Raw genomic sequence first — 20,962 nt, 5'->3', positions numbered from 1 at the left:
AGCGCAGTTCAGCAGGGCACTGAAAATAAAAGTAAACGGTCAAAGCACCAGGACTTTAAGATTAATCAGACCTACCTCCTGCTGTTCTGCAAAGACTCCTATATCCCATATCCACACAAATAAAAAATAATTCTACTCACAATTATGTTAAGTACATTAAAATGGGTTTCAGCAGGACAAATTATATTTACACTTGTTTGAGTGTACTACAAACTTAAAGTACCCTTAAAAAGAACAAAGAAAACAAAATTAACATAAACAAAGTACAATACAATTCCCCCAATAGTGCCTACTGCCTAGAGAGGTCTTGGGCTTCTTGTTAGCTGTAGTAAGATTTTATTTCAGTAAAGGTAGACTCTTTTTTTTTTTAAAATTTAATCCTGTCTGGCAGCTGTTGCCATCAGAACTCTGATCAGAGTGCATTTGTGGTGCAACACATTTTGCTTTTCCAAGATCGCCTCAATAAATTCTGTAATGTTCCTCTTGTTCAGGTCTTCAAGAAACTAGATACACGTATAGACAGGGACAGGAAGTCCACTGTCCAAGGACACATTTTGATTCATCTGTTGCATCATTCTTTATCAAAATGCAAACACAGCCATAAACAGCAGTATCTTCCTAAAAACATTAAATATGTACACTGAGGACACACATTCATGTTCATACTCTACTTTTTCCTGACTGTGCTGTACAGTGCTGATGAATACTCTGCAGCCTGTTGATCTCTTAACCTGTAAAGGTAAACATGATGTCAATAAAAATCACAATATCAGTAACATTAAGTGTTTTCTTTTCTTAAGTTAGACCAAAGTTACACCAAAACTAAATAAATAATGCATTTACAAAATCAAAACAAAGAAATTATGGAAACATTCCCACAGAAAATAAGTGTCCTCACCTTTGGGTGCTGTTTAATCTGACCACAGTGTAGTCCACATCTGTTACTTCTTCATCCTGTTCTTTTCGTCTTTTGGTCTTAATGGGAAGAATGTTGTAGTAGTCGTGCTCTTCTGGCTTCTTTATGAAAGTTACACTGGAATAGCAAAGATCATCCTGCTGCTCCTCTGCTGCTCTACTCTGTGCTGGAGCTGAAGGGCCGTCACGCTTTGGACGTCCACTTTGCGGAGCGTTAAGTGTGTAATAACAATATGCATTTTCCTGTAATTAAAAATAACCATAAAAAGGTGAAAGGTTATGGTTGGACATCCCCCTTTCCCTTACCTCCTGAGCCACAGCCTCCCAAACCTTGTATTTCTATGTATTCCTGGAGAGGTTTATATGCAGCAAAGGAAGAGCAATGCCACCAACAACACTATTAAACAGAAAGATGTCATTTTCTCAACACATGAAAGTTAATTACAATTAATCACACTCTCAAGAAAAACAGTAGACTTTACATTTTATGAACTGTTCATGTACATTTTCATATATGAGAGAACTTAAGGTACCCACACACTGTGCAGTATTAGAAATCAATCATTAGATCCACACTGTGCAGTGTGGATCTCATAAACCTGGGTGGGACATGAAGTTTGAAGCATGTAAACTATACAAAGTCATCAAACGTCTGTACTATAGCAGCCAAATTTAAACTTCCCACTGTGCAGTGTATGACAGCAGTATGCGACATATACAAAGAGATTCATTTACATTAACATGGTCTTTTTCAGGTTCATATATGTATACCTGATACCTGACCGCTTCTTGCTTACCTCTGGTTTGTTGTCTGGCCTCTGTCTGGATGAATTTGTTTTGAAGCACCCTTTTCTTCTGTACAGAAGAACAAATGAACATTTTAATTAATCATAACATGAAATTACTAAATAAATTTTTAATAACAACAATAAAACTGAACTGCTCACCTAATGAATATGATTCCACAGATGATTATAACAGCCAGAAATAGAACAGTGATTGATGCAACTGCAGCTGTTTTTTTCCATGAGTCTAGGAAACAGTGACCAAACTGAAAACTTGTTACTGGATTACAAGATTAATGGTCCAATAAGAATGGATATAAAACATAAAACATATCAGACCAAAGTCTTAATTAATGACTCATTTTGAGTATAGTTCTTGCCTAACGGCATACAACAGTTAAAAACTAAAAATACTAAAACTACAATCAATCAAGCCATTTTTTTAACAACTCCATTGTGTCACTACCTTGATTGTTCCTAATGTCAGGAGAAAAACTGACTGTGCTACAGGTCAGAGTCACTGGACTGTCGTCACCAATCTCACCAGACGGAGTGACTGAATTACCCTCCATTATCTCAGCAGAGGGACTCACTGACACAGAGGGAAGCTTTGGAGCATCTGGAAGGGATGTGGAAATAATTATGACAAAAATTGCAGCAAATTTACATTCAAATTTAGTGTTCAACATAATAATTGTGAAGAAATTGTACACCATCCTATTCTTTAAGTTTAAATATCTATTCCCGACATCGCAGATTGTACAGTTGATTGACAGTTTTCTCCACCTGTGACGATTTCAGAGTTTAAACCCCTGTTTCTGTGTGGCATTATAAGGAAACTGTCTTGACTCACATTTCACTTTGATAGAGATGACTTCAGATGACCTTCGCCCCACCTCATTCTCAGCGGTACAGTAATACTCTCCAGAGTCAGAAGACCGGGTGGACCTGAAGGTGATTTGCTTTTCTTGGCTGATTGGTTGTTGTTCCTTGTACCAGGTATATTTAGCTGCTGGGTTAGCATCACTGCTACAGGTCAGAGTCACTGAACTTCCCTCCACTATCTCACCAGAGGGACTCACTGACACAGTGGGAACCTCTGGAATGTCTAGAACAGAAAAAATACATTTACTTTTATCGTTATTGTTATGTTATAATTGTGTGTGCAAATTATCTCTATTATCTAAAGTGGTGGTCAAGAAATTTCCCTCACTTTCATTTCAGTCTGTCACATCCGCAAGTATGGGGAAACACAAGCCTGTAATTTTTGGTCACATCTGTTATCTTTAGGGTGACCAACCGTCCTCTTTTTTTGCACTTGTTGACTTGTAAAAGCCAATATGACATTTTTAATTTTGCCATTCATTAACCGCACAGAGAAGGCATTGTTTAAATATGTTTTCTTTAAGCAAACAGTATTATTAAAGTTCCTCATGACTGGGCCAGGTGTCCTCTTTTTTGAAAATCAAAATATGGTGACCCTAGTTATCTTCAGTATAGCAGATTCATGCTTTGCATGAACAGACCATGTTTGCTGGATTTGTCAGTTGTTCCATAAATTGGATGTACACATGACAGTCCATGGACAGACCTTTGTAGACAGTCAGAAGATCCCTGCTTATTAGATTGCTAATTAGTTCCTCTAAAGTAAATAATCACGATTAAATGTACATGTGCTTGTACCTTCCAAAATGAAAAGAACTTTGATGTTCTCTGATCAGGATCAAACCACTCTTCAGCACAATGACTGTTCTTTTCTGACTTTAACTGAGTGCTTACCTCTAATTCATGAACCTGACTCAACTCACCTTTAAACTGTATGTACAGTATTGTGAATTCTACTTAATATCTTAAACAACATTTTGGTGAACAAAGAAAGCTGAGGAGCTGAAAATCATGATCATCAATAACAGAGTAAAGTAAACTTACACACAGGATCTGAGCGATAATCTTCATGTCCTTTGAAAGCACAGGAGATGATGTCTCCAGGATTGAACAGATCTTGATAAGAACTTCGTTCAACCATAAAATGATTGTTTTTGAACCAGACAAAAGAAAGACGACCAGCTGGACTGCAGCTGCTTTCACACTTCAGCTCTGCCTCAGTCTGAGACTCATGGACTGATATTATTCTGCTCACCTTCACCTGCAGAACTGTGTGAAATAACAAAAATAGTCACATTATTAACTTAATGACTTAACTGAATGAAATATTCTGTGTGTATTCATCAGTACCTGTGAAAGTCAGAGTTGTTCCAGGTAAACTACTCCTCCATTCAAATCTTTGTGTTTTGAATTTGAAGTGATACTCGGCTGAATCACTTTCTGTCAGGTCTCTGATTCTCAGAGTGGAGCGTCCTCTCTCTCTTTCAATCACCTGAACACGACCTGCATACTGGGAGTCTTTTCTGAGGTCCTCAGATCCACGACCAGAACGGAACCAGGACTTTGATTGGATTTGACGTTCAAAATTGTTGTAAGTACAAGAAATGTCCACTGATGAGCCTTTGAATGCACAGATTCTTCTGTTACTGTAATTCACTCTGTTGCACCACTGTTTTTTGGCACCTAAGAGATAAAAAAAAACATGCTTATTGACAGAAAGAACACACCATTAATGAGCCTCCATATTAAAAGTTTTCATTCAGGTAAAATCTCAAAGTGAACTCACAAACTAATGGAGAGTGAAAATCCTCAAATCCTTTTAAAGCACATGAGTAGCTGTTTTCAGTGTCATATTTCGCTTCATAAGAAGAAGAGCTGGCTCCATTCACTTGTTGTTCATTTTTGTACCAGACATAAGATGAAACAATAGGATTACAGCTGGTGACACAATCCAACTGTCGTCCAGTCGACACTCTAACCTGAACATCTTGACCAGTGGACAAGAAACAATAAATAAGATGTCAGTCACTCTCACACTGAGGGAGACATCAGTAAAATTCACAGAAGTAATAAAATGAATTAGTAACAAAATAATAATTCTCTCAATGTCTATACATTAAACCATTGAAAAGTTTAGAAGCACAGTAGAACATGCATATTAAGTTGATTAAATATTTATCAGTGTGTGTAGATCAGTACCTGTGACAGTCAGAGTGACTCCAGGTAAACCAGTAAAACTTTTCTGGTTTGCTTCAAACCTGAACTTGTACACAGCTGAGTCGCTCTCTCTCAGGTCTCTGATTGTCAGAGTGCAGCTGTACCATTGAGAACTGTACGACACTCGACCTGCATACACTGAGTCTGTTTTCAGATCTTCAGGGTTATTATCATTCCCTTTAGTGAACCAAATCTTTTTTGCCAAATTTAATGAGTGTTTGAAGGAGCAGCCTATGACCACTGTTGATCCTTTTACAGCACAGATCTGAGTAGAAGTGTAAGTCACTGCATAATCATTCTGACTCTGTACCACTGTAACACAGAACACATCAGAATGCAGTTAGATTAATGATAACAACCATAAACAGTCTTATTTGTAGTTAAACTATATGCAGAGAGAAATTCTGATGGGATTTAGACCAAGCACTCTTCATCACAATAGAAAAACTGAAGTTTTGATTCTTTTGTTGTTGACCGTAACAATCAAGAAATAGTTTTAGAGTCATTTTCTTCTAATCACCTAATTGGTTGAGACCAGGTATAGTGCTCGATAACAGGGTATAATATAAATGTATTCATATGAGGTATATGTGAGAATGTTTATTAGTCCTTAGAAGATTTCTCTCATAAATTCAATGTTTAATAAACTAGAAATAATCTAAATTGTTTAAATAAGTACTATAGCAAAATAAACATTTTAGAAAGTTAAATACAAATACAATGGCCTTTTTCTAACAGTGTATATTTATGGAAAAAAATAATATCTGTAGTGTTTACAACACATTACACAACATTTGTATTTTTTTACTTAAAAAAAGAAGGCAAAAAAAATAAATCTCTTCTGTTTACAGTTATAATTCATAAAAGTAATGCAGTTGCTGAATGTGTGACAGCCAGAAACAGCTCTGGTGTCGACAGTGTAACCGTAGGTATAAATCAAATATAGAGGTTCCCAATACCTGATAAAGAGAGAAGGAAGAGAACAAATCCACTGGCTGCTGCACTTAAACTCATAGCTGCTCCTCTCATTCCTTAAATCACTTCAACATGAAAAATCCTGTTCACTAGTTAGTCTTCATGAGACGCTGAGGTGAGATGAGATCTCTTCTGTGGTTGGAAAATATTAAAGTCATATTAAACTGTCTTCCTTCCTGCTGTACACGCTCAGTAAGCGTAAACAGACTCCCACACTGAAATGAAGAAGTGGTTCTTATACAGTGCAGCACGCAGAATGAACTTCTTAAAAACAAACACAACATATTTTAATCACTTTTTAATTTTACGTTTCTGGTCCAGTTTATTAAAGAGATCATATGATCACAAGACCATGATCAATTTTTCTATAAATCTATAAAACTCAAAACTAATCTCCACAGTGTTACATTAAAATAAGTATCTATAATGTAACTGAAATTTTAACATGGATGTCAAAATAAATATATCCTGTGTGGGGCCTGAATGATTCACATACTTGTTAAGAACCCCGCTGTATGTGATTCGGGAATTTATTTTTTAAGACAATAAGAAACCATTAGCTGTAGATTTCATAGAGGGCAAAGATGACATGCCATCACCTAATATTTAGAATACAGATACGTCCAACATGTGTAGGATTTTTATTTCTCCAAGTGAAGTGATCGATTTGAACCCTAAACGTGAAATTTAAGTACACATTACACCACACCACAGTCTTTCTGATACTGAAGATAGTTTTCAATCTAAAACAGAGTCAAAAACCACCACTATGCACACAATACCAGAATGCAGGGTGGTCTTGTACTTGCTCTTCTACTCTCAGTTGGCAGCCAAGTAATTATGTATCATCACAAGTTTATGGACCACAAGCAATTACCACACTTTTATCAGATAAAAGAACCTTAAATATTAGTCCCTGCAAATCTGCCCTTTATTTTGCACTTTGGGATTCTTCGCTGTTTCCACCAGGTCATCCCAGTTTCTGTTTCGCTAGAGTCTGAGGAAAACCATTTTTTAATTTGGATTCATTACATTTATTTTAATCACATGGTCATAATAATGCATAGTAATTCTAAGTAATTAAATACAAATTTGAGTGTGACCTCTTCCATGTAGTAATAACTCTCTTAATTAGCAAAAGTTAACCAGCTTCTAGTGGATGAGACGAACCCAGAATGGCTAATCCAAAGCTGGACGGTCCTGATCCCCAAGGATCCTCAGAAAGGACCAACTACTAACCAATAATCTGCCTCAATAAAACATGGAAGCTCCTGTCCTGTAATAGGGCGAAAATGAACAGGCACATAGAAGGAAAAAGGCAGAGACACCAGAGGGGCAAAACACCTTGTTGACGGAGCAGTCACTTGAGACTGTAAAACCAGAATGACCAACCTGTGCACCGCCTGGATCGACTTCAAGAAAGACGATGATTCCAGGATTCAGATGGATCCTGGAATGCCTGAAACAGAAGAAGATCAACCAGAGAGCCTTCATTAGGAATTCAACAGGGATGTGGCCAACAACACTAGAGGCCAACAAGTCACTGTCAAGGATGCAGGATTTACCAAGGAGATACTCTGTCCCCACTCCCTTTCTACAAAGGCCTGAACACCCTTAGTCAAATCATCAATGAGACTGGCTGAAGAAATCATTAGTCATATCCTCAACATGGATGGTATCAAGCTGTGTGCCAGGAGAGACATTAGTTCACCGATCCACACTGCTAGGATCTAGTGTAACAACATCTGGACTGGATAAATGAAGTTGGATGGGAAAAAAGTAGAGAAAGTCGTTAGAACTGGGGAGATTGTACTACCAGAAGGCAGCATTGTTGACATGGAAGATAGATGCAAAGATCTTGGAATCCCACAGGCAAATGGGACTCATGAAGAGGCCTATAGGAATGCCACAACTGCCAAATTCCTGCAGAGAGAAAACTAAGTAAAATGAGCCAGTTGAATGAAAAGAAAAAGATCTGGGGAATCAACACCTACACACAAAGATCCTTTAGTGCATCAGGAAGATGGCAACAGCTGATCACATGCTTAGTGAATACCTGAGACAGCAGAAACCAGAGAAAGAAGAGGAGCAAGAAGATGAACCATCAAAGAAGCACAGGCCCCTGAACAGCACGTACCACCCAGCAGATTGAAAATCCTGCCAATGGCTTTACAAAGCCGGACTAAAAGATAGCACAGAGGCACTAAACACAAGATCCATAGAGGCTGGGGTCTACCACACCAGGCAAGAACCCCAGGTGCAGGTTGTGAAAAGATCCCCCTGAGACAACCCAACAGCAGGGTGCAAGATGCTAGTAGGCAGGACTTACATGGAACACCATCTCAAAATGGTGTGTAAGTCTTATAAATAAAAGTTATGCACAAATTACATATTTAACAAACTTATTTTCTTAGTGATAATTTGAGTGTCATCTGGACATTCCAGTTGTTTTTTTTTTTTTCTAATTTCTAGTGTTAAAAATATTATGTGCTTTACTATTGTGAAATACACCTATGTATCTATTCAGAAATTGCCACTAGTTTTTGTTTTTACAATGTCCTGGGATTTTTTAATTTGTTCAAATATAGGACTTTAAAGGGTTGCCTGAATTTTGGTTATATTTTTAATTAGCCAATACACAGATGTGTTTTAATACATCTGTCCCAAATTACAGATTACAAACATAATATTTTTAAGGAAATTAGGGATGGCGGGGAAGAAAATATTCTAATATTTTGATGATTTGGGATTCGAGTGACCAGGTCAATCAAGAATTGGCACACATTTAACTAAATTATTTTCTGAGCTATAATTAGAGCACCACCTGGACACTCCAGTATTTTTTCTGTTTTGATAGGACAGTTTAGTGATAGTTTTTGTGGTGAAGCCTGCCATATTTGTTCAATCCATCATGAAAGTTAAATAAAAATAGCATTGTATTCATTTTTATCACTAAAAATTAAATATTAAAAAGTATCTGACATGCTTTACTTTTACAGTATTGTATTCGATCTTTTCTGTTTTCTATTTATCACAAAAAATACACACCGACTATAAAAATGCTACCAAAACAGTAAGTTCACCTCCAAGTCTATGCAAAAATACAAATACAAATAAATAATCAGAAGATAATGGACAGGTCAGCAGGGTCAGCAGGGAGTGTTTTACTCCTGCAAATCTACATGATGGGGTTGAGTGTGATAGCAGTCATCCACTAGGCAGGCTTAACTACTCACTGCAGTGATGTCTTATCTGCAACGACACAAGAAGTCTTTCTGGAGGTTTTCACTCCACACCTGCAGGTGGTGGTGTTGGTCCTAGTTTCTTTAGCCTCCTAAACAAGAGGAGTTGGTTGATTTGTATCCAAACGAGCATACACTGTTAACTCTTTCCACATACACAGCTTAACAGTATAACAATATGGCTGATCAAGTAATAATGTGAGCTTAGAATGTTTTATTATATTAATCAGGTTTTGTTGACTGTGGATGTTAGGATGCCTGGGTCGTTGACCCAGGGTGTTTGAGTTTATGTTATTATTCATACTTTCTAGTTTTTGGTTTCTTTGAGTTCCGTCTTATGGCTTATGTCTCCCCTATCACCTGCATCCCCTTGTCTAGTTCGTGTCTATGTGTATCTTAAGTTCCTATATCCCCGTGTTCAGTCAGTGTTTGTGTCTGCCCTGTTCCCACGTCTCTGTTCCCTTTGTAGTGCCTGCATATGAGTCTGTGTCTTTGTTCAGTCTGTGTTATGTGTTTCCTGTTTTACTTTGAAAGTCCATGTCTGATGTTAATGTGTCTGGTTTTGCTTCCCCTTGTCTCGTTAGGCCTGATTTGCCCCAGCTGTGTTTCCCTCCTGTTACCCATTCCCTGATTGCTCCCTCTGTGTATTTAAGCCCTGTGTTTCTCTGTGTCTGTGTCGTGATCTACCGTTTACTTTGCTGTGTGTTTTGCCTGTCCACCGGTGTAAGTTTATTTTGAGTTTTTTCCAGTTATGTCATGTTTGCGTTCAGCATTAAAGCTGTTTTTGTTTAAGTTCTGTCTCCGGAGTCTGCACCTTGGGTCCTATTCCTGCCTGCACACAGCCACACCTAACAGTGGAGATGATTTCTCTACTCTTCCTTTACTTCTGGTGTAGACAGAAAAAGAGAGAAGATGATATTATTGCTATTAATACAGATTCACATAGTAGAAAAGCTAAAAAGCATTACATAGAAAACACCAGCAGTTTGGATCAGGATATTTAACAGGATTTCTTCACACTTAATGCTAAGTTTCCTCATTGAATTGTTCATGACAGCTCATTTGTCTACAGCAGATAAAGCGGGAATCAATACATGTTCATGTTTTACCACCAAGCAGTGTGGAAACTGTTGAGTTTAAAACGACATGTCGAGTTCTTTAAGAAGAGTTACACACCAAAATATTTGTTTTCAAAATTAAATGACTTTTTCTGTCTATGAGATGCAAATAAGGTCATTGGAAGCTCTTTTCCTTTACATTAAGTTTTAAGATTGCTTATTTTTCTTTTCTAGTGAATTAAAAACCAATTTATTGTGAACATATTATAGCATAAGTTGTATCCGTAGGACCTGTTACTTTAACGATATTTATTATTATATATTATAGATTAATTTGTCCACTTTCAAAAACCTACAAGTCTTTTCCTTGTGGATTTAATCCAACAACAAGAAACTGGTTGTTTAATTAAAAAGAATTCATTTATTGGACTACCTGATCCACAGATTCAACACAAGCAGAGAAATCAGTATCGAGTCAATTTAATGATGCACTGAAAGTGTAGGAATTACAAAGTATCAGAATATTTTGTTTTCTTTGCACTGGTTACATGTTTTTGGAGTTCTGACGTCCTCTTGTGTTCTGGGCTTCACAGTAATGAGTCCCACTGTTTTTGGGTCTGATGGTGAAGTTCTGTCCTGATGCTTTTGGGAGTCTTTAATTAGCTGATCTGTACAGTGATCTAAACAAAGACTGAACCGGCATCATCATAATAATGTTGGTCCAGGATTAACATTGCAACTGACCAATCATGTCGCTGTGATGTCTGATGTTTTCTTTATTGATTTGTACAAAATAATAAATAAATTATTGTATCACTCATTACTGTTACTGTGGGACCCAACATACAGACACTGGGTCTCTCAATGATAGAACACACAGACTTTATTCTTGCAGTGTTTAACACACACTGCACACCACAGTCATCACTCACACACCCCTGGTCCCAGCGACCTACTGGGGCTACGTCCACACGTACACGGGTATTTTTGAAAACGGAGATTTTTCGTTTTAAAAAATAATCCCGTCCACACGTAAACACAGAAATGAAGGAAAACACTGCTAGGAAGATGCCAAAGCAGCAGGTGGCGCTATATTCCTAACCATGTAGAAATGTTGGTCAATCAGAAGTCTAGAAGCCTCGGTGGGAAATAGTAAACAAGGATGGGGCATAGAAGCGGAACAGAGTCGTATGTGTGGCGGGACAGTAACTGTGTGTGTATATGTAAGCATTTAAACACTGCAGAGTACAACTAACAGTAATAGTATTGTAGAAATTCATTTCACCGAAACAATAACGTGGCGCACAGTGACGTCAAAAAAGGCGCACACCTTTGACGCTGCGTTTTCTCCGTTTTTCTCATCCACACGTAAATGCAAAAACGAGTTTTTCAAAAATATCCACCCTGGCCGGAGTTTTTAAAAATCTCCATTTTCAGTGACTGAAAACGCCGTTTACGTGTGGACGAAAGGTACAAACACATAGAAAAATCGGCATTTTCAAAAATACCCGGGTACGTGTGGACATAGCCTGAGACAAAATAGAGGAATCACAATTAGATGATGACTGGCAGCTGTGGCCGCCCGACTCCTCCGACACTGTCTCCAAAACCTCTCCACCCATTCACCACACCCACCCACTCTAATTATCAAGTTAAGTTTGCTGTTAGCCAAATTTAGGTTACAAATTTGGTGTGATAGTCATAATTTTAAAAGCATTAACCAACTTTTTGGCTCAGATAATGTAATTTGGTCAGTTGGAAGGTTGATCCTAGAACATTTATGACGAAACAGGAACCTTACATGACTGGAACAAAATTTGTTTTTGTTGAACCACACAAAAGAAAACCAGCTGGACTGCAGCTGCTTTCACACTTCAGCTCTGCCTCAGTCTGAGACTCATGGACTGATATTATTCTGCTCCAGGGCTGTGCAGAGATCTTTAAAGGGGCGGGTACTCAAAGTTAAAAAGGGACACATAGAACCATGCTGAAGAACAACAACACACATTCATCAAGAACCTAATATGGAATCATATCATACTATACCACTGTCATCAGGTGGGGACAATGCAAAGCAAATGTAGCCTATTATTATTCACCTAATGGTTTCTTATTCACACTCCCGCACAGAGAGACAGAGCAGGAAATGCAATTCTCAGAAGTAAAAATGGATGGAGATGAAGATGTGATCTGAAGATGATTTCTTCTGTGGTTGGAAAATTTTAGAGAGATAGACATCTGGCTGCCTGACTTCCTCTGTACCCGCTTAATGTGCATGAACAGACAAAGGCCTGTAAATCCCTTTTAAAATGAGAAGAAAGAAATTACTGCATAAAAATTTAAAATTTCATGTCACATTTGCCTTCTGACTTCATCTTTAAGGCCAATAGATTAGTCTACAGGTGAAATTAATAATAATGCTTTACAGAGCTTTTTAAAATGGCAATATGATTTCAGATTCATTTCAGTATGCCTTTGTTGTGTACATTAGATTAACATCTTATAACAGTTGATTCAGTTCATCTGGACGTAGCATTTTGAGACTGAAGAAGTCACTTGGCTCAGTGATGAAATGTTTCTCCCACTGAAAACACCACGTCCAGATGAACTGAATCAACTTTTTGGGATTTACTTACCTGGATGACTGAGAATGCATCAAAACATTTTGAATGTACAAAATAAACCAAATCAAATCTTTATTCACTTAATGCTTATTACCAAAGATTTAAACAAATTGTATTAAACAATGAAGTGAATGTTTACACATTTACAATATCCACACGAATAAAAAAATATATATATATTATACTCAAATTACGTCAAGTATATTAAAATGCTTGCACATTGCACATTGCATTTTTTTTACTGCATTACAAACTTCTTAAAGCAAGTTTAAAAATAATAAAGAATACAAAATACATATGCAAAATGTAATAATCTTCCCTTAAAAATAAAACTGCCCAGAGAGTGGTTTGTGCTTTCAGAGTGCTTCTTGTTTGCTGTATTAAGTTTATATTCCAGTACAAGCTAGATTAACATCTAATAAACTAGTAATGATTGTTACATGTGTTACACATATACACAGCTCTAACGTTTATAATAGTCCACTGTCCAAGGACACATTTTGTTATATCTGTTGCATCATTCTTTATCAAAATGCAAACACAGCCATAAACAGCAGTATCTTCCTAAAAACATTAAATATGTACACTGAGGACAAACATTCATGTTCATACTCTACTTTTTCCTGACTGTGCTGTACAGTGCTGATGAATACTCTGCAGCCTGTTGATCTCTTAATCTGTAAAGGTAAACATGATGTCAATAAAAATCACAATATCAGTAACATTAAGTGTTTTCTTTTCTTAAGTTAGACCAAAGTTACACCAAAACTAAATAAATAATGCATTTACAAAATCAAAACAAAGAAATTATGGAAACATTCCCACAGAAAATAAGTGTCCTCACCTTTGGGTGCTGTTTAATCTGACCACAGTGTAGTCCACATCTGTTACTTCTTCATCCTGTTCTTTTCGTCTTTTGGTCTTAATGGGAAGAATGTTGTAGTAGTCGTGCTCTTCTGGCTTCTTTATGAAAGTTACACTGGAATAGCAAAGATCATCCTGCTGCTCCTCTGCTGCTCTACTCTGTGCTGGAGCTGAAGGGCCGTCACGCTTTGGACGTCCACTTGGTGCAGGGTCAAACATGTAATAATATGAATTTTCCTGAAATGCAAGATAACCATAAAAGATGAAAAGTCATGGTTGGACCTCCCGCCCTCCCCTGCCATTTGAGCCACAGCCTCCCAAACCTTGTATCTGTATTCCTGGAGAGGTTTATATCCCGAGCAAAGGAAGAGCAATGCCATCAACAACAGCATTAAACAAAAAAGTGTCATTTTCTCAACACATGAAAATTGATTACAATTAATCACTGTCTTAACTAAAGGTACCCACACACTGTGCAGTATTAGAAATCAATCATTACAAGCCGCACTGTGCAGTGTGGATCTCATAAACCTGGGTGGGACATGAAGTTTGAAGCATGTAAACTATACAAAGTCATCAAACTTCTGTACAATAGCAGCCAAATTTAAACTTCCCACTGTGCAGTGTATGACAGCAGTATGCGACATATACATTAAAATTGTCTTTTTCAGGTTCATATATGTATACCTGCTACCTGACCGCTTCTTCCTTACCTCTGGTTTGTTGTCTGGCCTCTCTCTGGATGAATTTGTTTTGAAGCATCTTTTTCTTCAGTACAGAAGGATGAATGAACATTTTAATTAATTATATGAAATCAATAAAAAACATTGATTAAAACATTAAAACTGAACTGCTCACCTAATGAATATGATTCCACAGATGATTATAACAGCCAGAAATAGAACAGCCATGGATGCAACTGCAGCTGTTTTTTCCCATGAGTCTAGGAAACCAAATTGAAACCAAATTGACCAAAATGAAAACTTGTTACTGCACTAAGAGATTAGGAGATGGACACAAAAGATCAAACTGATCGACCAAACTCTTCAAATTAAAGACTTATTCTGAATCTAATTCTAACTCTAAACTGTAACAATACTAAAACCAACATTAGGACATTTTACAAATCCATTGTGCTATTATGTTGATTGTTCCTAATGCCAGGAGAACAACTGTTTGTGTGTTAAAATGTGCACACCATGACCTTTAGTGAACTCGACCTCAACCGACTCAACACTAAATACAGAGAAAACAGAACAGTAAGACTTGTTGATGGCATTAGCTAATGGGACTAATGGGAGCCCACTTAATTTCATCTACAAAGCTCCACAGCTGCAAGTATCAATTAAATTCTCTCTGACATATTTAGGACAATGACAGTGTCTTTTGTAGCTGCTACACACTGATTACCATTGAACCTGAAAGTTTGCCCATGTCACACTGGTCAGTACTTTAGAGGATTTCATTTACTCTCTTTCAGTTTGTATTTACAAAATGTCAAAAAGTCACAGATGACAAATGACAAAAAACACTACCGTTAAAGACATAATCATATTTCTAATTAAGAAAAACAGAGTTGGATATCCAACACTGGCAGCACTGACTATGGCTATGACAGCCAGAGGAAATAGATTTTCAAACATCAGATTGGAGAACAGTTAAAACATTTCATGCCACACTTTTACTTACTTGTGAAATGCTCTTTTGATTTCATTGTTGGTCATTATCATTATTTGGGTGTTTCGTGGAAAAATAATAATGTATGAATGTCTCTCTCAGTGGTCTTTTGGGTGTGATATAATAATATAGGGTCTCACAAAAAAAAGTGAGTATGAGGTGAGTATATTGTTCATGATGATAACCATGAAGAGCATTACTGTTAAAAACGTCTTTGGCAGAAAACACTTGAGCCAACTGCAAAGCTTGAGGACATGATGACGGCTAACCCTAACCCAGTGAAGAGGTATTTTATTTATCTTACCTAACTGAGACTGGTAGTTCAAGAATGCCAGAATAAACTAGATAAACTGTTCTGTAACCGTAAGACAATCTGATGCTGTGGAAGAAAGTATAATAATAAAAATGCAGCAAATATGTATTCATTTTTGGTGCTCAACCTAAAAAATGTCTACAAGTGGCACAAAAACTTTCTATAATTTTGATTATCCACACTTGATAGTACGGAAGAGGATTAGGGCCACTGGAAAAAAAAAAAAGAATTCTGACTTTAATCTCAGAATTCTGAGAATAAAGTCACAGATTTTCAAATCCTAGAGTTTCAATGTCATGATGCCTCTTTTCTGAATCTGAGATTATATATACATATATTTATATATATGTACTTGACTCACAATTTACTTTGATGGAGATGTATTCAGTCATTGGCCATTTGCCCAGCTCTTTCTCAGCGGTACAGTAATACTCTCCAGAATCAGAAGATTGGATGGACCTGAAGTTGATTTGCTTTTCTTGGCTGATCTGTTTTTGTTCCTTGTACCAGGTGTATTTAGCCATTGGATTAGCATCACCAGTGCAGGCCAGAGTCACTAAACTGCCCTCCACTATGTCACCAGAGGGACTCACTGTCACAGAGGGAACCTCTGGAACGTCTAAAACAGAGAATATTAACATTAGATTATTAATTTTCATGAGTTGGCTTTAGAAATTAATTTGAATACATTTTGTATTCAGACCCCTGTGAGTAGAACACCAAGGGAGTCACCAAGGCCCAAAAAAGGGACATGGGCCCATCCTCCTGCAGGCCCACACCCACAGGAAGCACTGTTGGGGTCGGGTGCATTGTGTGCCTTTGGGTCTGGGAATTTTTCCTGACTGTCATCTGCGCTTATGCGCCAAGTAGCATTTCAGAGCACCCAGCCTTCTAGGAGTCCCTGGGTGGGGTGCTGGAGGGTGCTCCTCCTGGGGACTCTATTTTCCTACTGATAGACTTCAATGCTCAGTGGGCGTGATTGGGTGGCGTGATTTCCTTAAGTAGATATTTGTCAGAGTAAATTGTTAAATGTTGTCATTGTTGTACTTAAATTTGTAAACCGTGCCATAAACTGCATGGTTAGATATTCGTCTGGTCCTCCCCTACACATCTGGGGGAGGTAATTAGCTGTAGCTGTTTAACTGCAGGCACATTCCATGTGAGATTCTGGGTTCCTTATCTTGTGAGGGATGTCCATCCCCGGCCATATAGGGGCTTGCCTATGCTTGCATATGGTGAACCATTAAAGTTAAGTGTGGGGAGATGACCTTTAGATAACTAGGGAATGTGGTTAAACAGCTGTAAGCATATATTGTGTGGCAGGAAGTCATGTACACAAGAAAGGCTGTATATTTGAAGTTGGCTAGGAAAAAGGTGAGGAGCGTTCAGCTCCAAGATCTTGGGTTCCGACCAGCCTTCTGTTGCTAGCAAGTAAAACCCGGTTCCATCATTGTCTTGCTTTCGTCATGAGTAATGAGTCTCTGAACTAGCGGGTTTGCTGAAGCGCCAAACCTACAATATTCCTCTTAAACCATACACATATATTGTTCAAGGTACTGCTGTCTTATTTGCTTTCATCACCACATGCCAGTCCACAGGTAGGAAATGATAGGAAACAATCTTCCATGTTCTCTTATCAGGATCAAACAAGTCTTCAGCACAAAGACTGTTATTTTGGACTTTGAGTACCTGCCTCTGATTCCTGAACCTGACTCTGCTCGCCTTTAAACTGTACAGCAAAACACTTGCAGAAATTAGATGGTTGAATAGTATTGTGAATTGTACTTAATATCTAATATTTTGGTTAACAAAAAGCCAAAATTATAAAAATTATTCACCATGTTTATCACAGTAAAGTAAACTTACACACAGGATCTGAGGGACAATCTTCATGTCCTTTGAAAGCACAGGAGATGATGTCTCCAGGATTGAACAGATCTTGATAAGAACTTCGTTCAGCCATAAACTGATTGTTTTTGAACCAGACGAAAGAAAGACGACCGGCTGGACTGCAGCTGCTTTCACACTTCAGCTCTGCCTCAGTCTGAGACTCATGGACTGATATTATTCTGCTCACCTTCACCTGCAGATCTGAATATGACAACACAGCAGACATCAGACATTAAATACTAAAAACAATAAATACAACCATCAACACAACAGAAAAACTGAGCTGAATGAAATAATCAGTGTGTATTCATCAGTACCTGTGACAGTCAGAGTTGTTCCAGGTAAACTACTCCTCCATTCAAAGTCTTGTGTTTTGAATTTGAAGTGATACTCGGCTGAATCACTCTCTGTCAGGTCTCTGATTCTCAGAGTGGAGAGTCCTCTCTCTGTTTCAATCACCTCAGCACGACCTGCATACTGGGAGTCTTCTGTGAGGTCCTCAGATCCACGACCAGAACGGAACCAGGACTTTGATTGGATTGGATTTTCATAACTGTTGTAAGTACAAGAAATGTCCACCGATGATCCTTTGACTGCACAGATTCTTCTGTTACTGTAGTTCACTTTGTTGCACCATCGACCATATGAACCTGAGAAAATTAGAATGAATAAAAAAAATATAATTTTTAAAAAAAACATATTTATTGACAAACCCCTGACATTAATTATTTTAACCTTTTGATTGATTAAAAGTTTTAATTCAGGTAATATCTCAAAGAAAACTTACAAACTAACGGAGAGTGAAAGTCTTCAAATCCTTTTAAAGCACATGAGTAGCTGTTTTTATAGTCATATGACCTTTGATATGGGTAGCTGTTTGAAGTGGCACGTGGCACGTCATAAGAAGAAGAGCTGGCTCCAATCACTTGTTGTCCATTTTTGTACCAGACATAAGATGAAACATAAGGATTACATCTGGTGACACAATCCAACTGTCGTCCATTGAACCCTCTGACCTGAACATCTTGACCAGTGGACAAGAAACAATAAATAAGATGTCAGTCACTCTCACACTGAAGGAGACAGTCAAATTCACAAGTTCTAAAATACATTTTTAACAAAGTAATATTTCTCTTAATGTTTATACGTGAAACGCTTTTAAAAGTTTAAACTGTAGTTTAAAAGCACAGTAGAACATACAGATAGAATATTAAGCTGATTAAATATCCATCAGTGTGTGTTGATCAGTACCTGTGACAGTTAGAGTTGTTCCAGGTAAACTACTCCTCCATTCAAATCTTTGTGCTTTGAATTTGAAGTGATACTCGGCTGAATCACTCTCTGTCAGGTCTCTGATTCTCAGAGTGGAGCGTCCTCTCTCTGTTTCAATCACCTCAACACGATCTTTATACTGGGAGTCTTCTGTGAGGTCCTCAGATCCACGACCAGAACGGAACCAGGACTTTGACTGGATTGGACTTTCATAACTGTTGTAAGTACAAGAAATGTCCACTGATGAGTCTTTGACTGCACAGATTCTTCTGCTACTGTAATTCACTCTGTTGCATGAATCACCTCGGACACCTGAAACATAAAATGATTTTGAGGTCAGATTAAAGTAACCAGTGATAGTGAGTTTGACTGTTTTTATTCAATTGTATGTAGTGACTCTACAAGATTGTTTTATGTTACTAAACTCACACACTGAAGGAGATGGGAAATCTTCATGACCTCTTACAGCACAGGAGTAGCTATCTGAAGGATTCGGATTGTCTGGATACCATTTCTGGTCTGACTGAGTAGAAATTTTCTGACCATTTTTGTACCAGATGTAGGAGGGACGATCATGTAGACGACAACTGCTCTGACAAGTCAGTGTTGCTGAGTCAGAATATGATGATGTGTCCACATGTAGCTGAATGGCTGATTATGTGAAGAAATAAAATCAAAGCAGAAACATAGACATCTATTATCCATATCCAAACACACACAGTTATGTTCATAACAATTTCTGACTGATGTGTAAAAAAAAAATGTTACCTGTGACATTCAGAGTGACTCCAGGTAAACCAGTAAAATCTCCCCAGTCTGTTTCAAACCTGAACTTGTACACAGCTGAGTCGCTCTCTCTCAGGTCTCTGATTGTCAGAGTGTCGCTCTTCCAATGAGAGCTGTATGAAAGTCGACCTGCATACGCTGGGTCTGTTTTCAGATCATACGGGTTATAATTATTCCCTTTAGTGAACCAAACTTTTTTTAACACAATTACTCTTGAAGGGTGTTTGAAGGAGCAGCCTATGTCCACTGTTGATCCTTTTACAGCACAGATCTGAGTAGAAGTGTAAGTCACTGCATAATCATTCTGACTCTGTACCACTGTAACACAGAACACATCAGAATGCAGTCAGATTAATGATAACAAACAACAGTCCTATCTGAAGTCGAGCAATTAAAGCAGGTAAAATAAGTATGGAAAACAAAACCAAATTTCTAAGTATAATATATTTCTAAAGGTGCTATTTACATGAAATACTCACCAGATGTCAGTAACAAACCATCCAATCCACACATGCAAAGAAATCAAACCATAATGCCCATAAATCAAGTTATGTGTAATAATGGGAAATGAAACAGGGAAAACGTATTGAACACTTAAAATATTGGAGCTGCAAAAAAGGCATGGAAAATCATGCCACCAGCTGAAAGTTGTCAGAAATTAGGAAACAATCCTGCCATTAAGTGCAAATTAATCTCAACTGGCCTATAAAAAGGTGTCACACCAGAAACATCTCATGAAGTGTGAAGGCAATAAGCTCTCATGGGGCTTTCACAACCTTATTGTTTAAAATCATTGTGATAGCATTGGTCACAGAAATTTTCTAAACTACTGACGGCTCCAGTGAGCACTGGTGGGGCCATAATGTGGAAGTGGAAAGAACATCATTTTACTACAAACCGGCAATGATCAGATCCTCCTTGCTCAACCACCATTGCCTGTATGAACGCTCACCACGCAAGACTCAATTGCAGAAGAAAAGGCATGTTGAATTTAAAGTCTGCTGAACAACATTTAGACAAGCCTGTGAAATACTCAGAGAATATAGTCTGATCAGATGAGACCAAAATTGAACTCTTTTGATACCATAATACAAACAATGTTATGAGGTCAAAGGGCACTGCATATCAACCCAAAAGCGCTATACCAACAGTGAAGTTTGGAGGTGAGATCATCATGGTGTGGGGCTGTTTTTCAGCATACATCACTGGCACACTTCATACAATTGAAGGAAGGATGAATGGAAACTTGTACTGAAACAGTGGGGGGTTTTTTTGTTTTGTTTTTTGTTTTTTTGCCTGTCCCGTTTGGCTCTTTTGCCATCAGAATTGTTGTCTAAAGGCAAAGAAAGATGCCCAACGGATTTACTTTACCAAATTGACCATCCCAGCCTTGCCATAATGGTCCATTTGATTCACCTTTTATTGTTTATTTTATTTTCACTTACTGAATATGGGACAG

At 37.7% G+C, this 20,962-nt stretch overlaps 2 protein-coding genes across 2 annotated transcripts in view; both read right to left on the bottom strand.

The window, feature by feature from the left end:
- Positions 1-6: 6 nt before the first annotated feature.
- Positions 7-20,962, bottom strand: part of LOC102305439 (B-cell receptor CD22) — a 107,336-nt gene continuing 86,380 nt past the window's right edge. The window contains exons 8-16 of the mRNA XM_042227575.1: positions 18,233-18,469; positions 17,763-18,095; positions 17,422-17,646; positions 15,917-16,174; positions 2,167-2,319; positions 1,863-1,947; positions 1,713-1,770; positions 899-1,158; positions 7-731 (exon numbers count right to left, since the gene is read on the bottom strand). Coding sequence (XP_042083509.1) covers positions 668-731; positions 899-1,158; positions 1,713-1,770; positions 1,863-1,947; positions 2,167-2,319; positions 15,917-16,174; positions 17,422-17,646; positions 17,763-18,095; positions 18,233-18,469 — 1,673 coding nt within the window. The 3' untranslated portion in view covers positions 7-667. The remainder of the gene's footprint in view (positions 732-898; positions 1,159-1,712; positions 1,771-1,862; positions 1,948-2,166; positions 2,320-15,916; positions 16,175-17,421; positions 17,647-17,762; positions 18,096-18,232; positions 18,470-20,962) is intronic.
- The window catches only part of LOC121811785, a 36,364-nt gene continuing 34,104 nt past the window's right edge, over positions 18,703-20,962 (bottom strand). Inside the window, exons 2-5 of the mRNA XM_042227579.1 lie at positions 19,486-19,821; positions 19,147-19,368; positions 19,021-19,029; positions 18,703-18,932 (exon numbers count right to left, since the gene is read on the bottom strand). Of these exons, the coding sequence (XP_042083513.1) occupies positions 18,835-18,932; positions 19,021-19,029; positions 19,147-19,368; positions 19,486-19,821 (665 nt within the window). The 3' untranslated portion in view covers positions 18,703-18,834. The remainder of the gene's footprint in view (positions 18,933-19,020; positions 19,030-19,146; positions 19,369-19,485; positions 19,822-20,962) is intronic.

The sequence above is a fragment of the Haplochromis burtoni genome, unplaced genomic scaffold (genome assembly GCF_018398535.1).
Source record: "Haplochromis burtoni strain Fernald_Lab_line unplaced genomic scaffold, NCSU_Asbu1 Contig_269, whole genome shotgun sequence".
NCBI lineage: Eukaryota > Metazoa > Chordata > Actinopteri > Cichliformes > Cichlidae > Haplochromis > Haplochromis burtoni.
Note: the sequence above shows the minus strand (reverse complement) of the source record. Positions and strands in the feature narration are given on the sequence as shown.